General features: G+C 46.0%; 1 protein-coding gene across 1 annotated transcript; it reads right to left on the reverse strand.

Annotated features, from left to right (window-relative positions):
- Positions 1–1,588: 1,588 nt before the first annotated feature.
- Positions 1,589–3,088, reverse strand: LOC124103684 (sperm motility kinase-like). Its single transcript, XM_046460410.2, has one exon. The coding sequence runs from the start codon at positions 2,978–2,980 to the stop codon at positions 1,589–1,591; it is 1,392 nt and encodes a 463-aa protein (XP_046316366.2). The 5' UTR covers positions 2,981–3,088.
- Between the last annotated feature and the right edge of the window lie 224 nt (positions 3,089–3,312).

Genomic DNA, 3,312 nt, shown 5'->3' on the forward strand with positions numbered 1-3,312 from the left:
ACATTTTCACGTTATGAAAATAATGCTAAACTCTTTCCCCAAATGCTTGGATCACTTTATACTCTCTCACCAGCAGTGTATGAGATTTCCTGTTGTTCCACATCCTAGACAACTTTTGGTAAGCGAGTTGATTTCTGTATAGGTTGTTAGGCAGAAAATAAGTTATACTTTAAAAAATTACATAATAAACTAATGATCCTGTATCCTCTTATTGCAAAGACAGACCTGCCCCACCTCTACAAGCATTTATCAAGATTCTATATACACAGATGTTTCTAAGTTCTTTATTTTGTATCAACATTTCTATTTTTCTATGAACCAATATAAATTATATTAATCAAATAATTGTTATATTTCTTGATATCTAATAAATACTTTCAATTTTTTGGTTTTCTTCAAAATTTTCTTGGTTGTTTTTGTCTCTTTACATTTTTCCGTTTTATTTACACACTACAAAATTCAATCTTTTCATCTATAGTTCTGTATATATATATATATATATATATATATATATATTTTTTTTTTTTTTACTGGGAATGGAACCAAGGATTGCACTACCGTGGACGTACATCCCAGGCCTTTTTTAAATTTTGAATTTTGAGACAGGGTCTTACTAAGATGCTTAGGGCCTAAGTTGCCAAGACTGGCCTTGAATTAGTAATCCTACTGCCTCAAACTCCCAAGTTTGAGGTAACAGGTATGCACCTCTACACCTGGCTACCGGTTCTGCTACTTTTGACAAATATATACAGTCACATATGTTATCACAATCCAGACACAGTTCCCTAATTAAAACAGTTTCCCCTTTGTGCTGGGGCTGCAGCTAAGTGGTAGAACATTTGCCTATCCTTCCCAAGGGCCTAGGTTCAATGTACCAGCACTACAAAGAAACAATTCCCCTGGGATTCTCTGAAGTCTATCCCTTCTCTCTACCTCCAGCCCCTGGCATCCAATGGTCTGTCTTCTCTTTTCCAAAAGCCATATGAATAGAATCATGTACTTCATAGCCTTTTGAATCTGGTTTCTTTCCTTTAGTGTAAAGTATTTGATTTTCATCCATTTTTTTTTTTTAAATCAAGACTTGTACATGTCATTGGTGAGAATCATTTTACAGTATGGACATACCATGGTTTGCTTATCCATGAGCCAAATGACAATTGAATTGTTTCCAGATTGAGGTGATTACAAATAAAGCAACTATAAACATTTATTTTGAACAATACTTTTATTACAAAATTTGAAAAATATTTAAGAAACGCCTCAGGAAAATGGGAGAAAGGACAGAGGAGCAGTGCAGGGGGGAGTGTCCCAGGGGAGCCATCTCTGATGTCTTCTGCAGGTGGGGGCAGAGGAGACTCCTGATGTCCAGGTGGATGCAGAAGTGCTCTGGGCTGGAACCCGTGCAGAGACACCTGAGGTAGTTGGCACATCTTCTCCTGCAGCTGTTCAGAGTCCACTTGATTGAGGCCCCAAACAAGGTGTCAGGATCCACAGAGAACAGGGTCCTCTGGCTGCCCCCTGGTATTGTCAGGTCAGCTCTCCCCTTCACTGGAGCCACACTTCATGAATCTGGCAGGGTTCTGCCCTCTTACATTGGAGCCACCCCATTGCTGACACGTGGTATGCAACAGCACAGTTGTCGGACACAGGTAGCAATCCCCCTAGTTACCCGCTTCCAGAGCTTTCTGCTGGTGTGGAGTTGCCCAGAGTCAGACTGGGAGGCTAATCCAGGTGTGGGGGTTCTTGCAGGCGGGAAGTGGAAGTGAATAGGCTGCTGGCTGGCCCCCCTGATATGCTTCTGCCCTAAGCGTTTGGCCTCCTCAGGCAGAGGAAGCTCACAGGGCAAGGAGAAGGTGCGAAGGGCAGGCTCACTGGGGCTCCTTATTGGGAGGACAGGGGAATGGGAAGAATCCAGGGGACATGGCTGAGGCTTAACCATGGGAGGCACAGGCTTCCCCTGGAACATGAAGCCCTTCCCCTGGTTTTTCTGGTGCTGGAGTAAGAGGTAGGTAGCCATGGCTCCATTGAACTTTCTCTTGGCCAGGGACACCCAGGTCTTGCGTAGATCATAACCCATATCAAACATTATGGTCAGTATTTCGGGGTCTGGGTGTTTGAGGAGTGCCTCATGATGAGGGGGTAAATGCCGCTCATCCTGCATCAGCCATATGTGCCGAAGGATCTGCTTGGCTGTGGGCCGCTTCCTGGGGTCCAGGGTCAGCATTTGGTAAATGAGCATCTGTGCTGCCAGAGAAACGTGGGGAGGGTCACGGTACAATCCCAGCACGATCTGCCGCATTGTCTCCTTATGGGTGGATCCCATAAATGGGAGCTTCCCTGTCAACATAAAATACAGAGTGACGCCCAGGCTCCAGATGTCCACTGGGGGGCCCTCATATGCTTTCCTCTGGATAATTTCGGGGGCAATGTATGAGAGAGTGCCCCAGGACTCCTTCAGTTTCTGGCCGGGTGTGACCCAGGTGCTGAAGCCAAAATCAATAAGTTTGATGTGACCTTTGGCATCCAGCATGATGTTCTTTGGCTTCAGGTCTCGGTGCACCATGCCCTTGTCATGGCAGTAGGCTACGGCACACACTACCTCCCGGAACAGTCTGCGCGCCTCTTCCTCCTGCATGCCACCCAGCGGGATTTGGTCCAATAGCTGGCCCCCATCTGCGTGCTCCATCACCAGGTAGATATTTCTGCGGGTCTCAATGACCTGAAATAACTGGATTATGTTGGGATGCTCCAGGCTCTTCATCATATCCCGTTCGGAGAGGACCTGGAGTTTCTGCCCTTTCTTCTGCAGGACTTTCACTGCCACCTGCGCCCCAGTGAGGCAATGGCGGGCTAGTTTGATCTGGCCAAACCCACCATGCCCAATGTCCCTCAGGACCTCATACTGGTCCCTCAGGACTGTAGTCTTGCAGGAGCTAGGCCCCTGCCCCACTCCACTACTCTCACTACTCTGGCTATCCATCCTAAGCAGGAACACCAACTAAGGATGCTAGCTTAAAAAAAAATAACAGACTAAAACAACAAACCCAAATCAAAAGCAAAAACAAGACAAAACAACAAACCCAAATCAAAGAACCAATATCCAAAGACCACCACCAACAACTGCCAACCACCAACCACCAAACGCGCTAACTATCTGGGAGTCCGACAGGTCACCACCAAGAGCTTCCTGTACTTGTGGACAAAAACTCAGCCAAAGCCACTCTCTTATATACCTGCACTTTGACACTTGCTCACAATGGATCCTTGTGACATCAGAGCAAGCAGTGGCCCAGGCATGCCTGGCCATAACTC

Source organism: Marmota monax, unplaced genomic scaffold, assembly GCF_021218885.2.
Source record: "Marmota monax isolate L192 unplaced genomic scaffold, Marmota_monax_Labrador192_F-V1.1 WCK01_AAM20220418_F8-fsc00006, whole genome shotgun sequence".
In the NCBI taxonomy this organism is placed as follows: Eukaryota; Metazoa; Chordata; class Mammalia; order Rodentia; family Sciuridae; genus Marmota; species Marmota monax.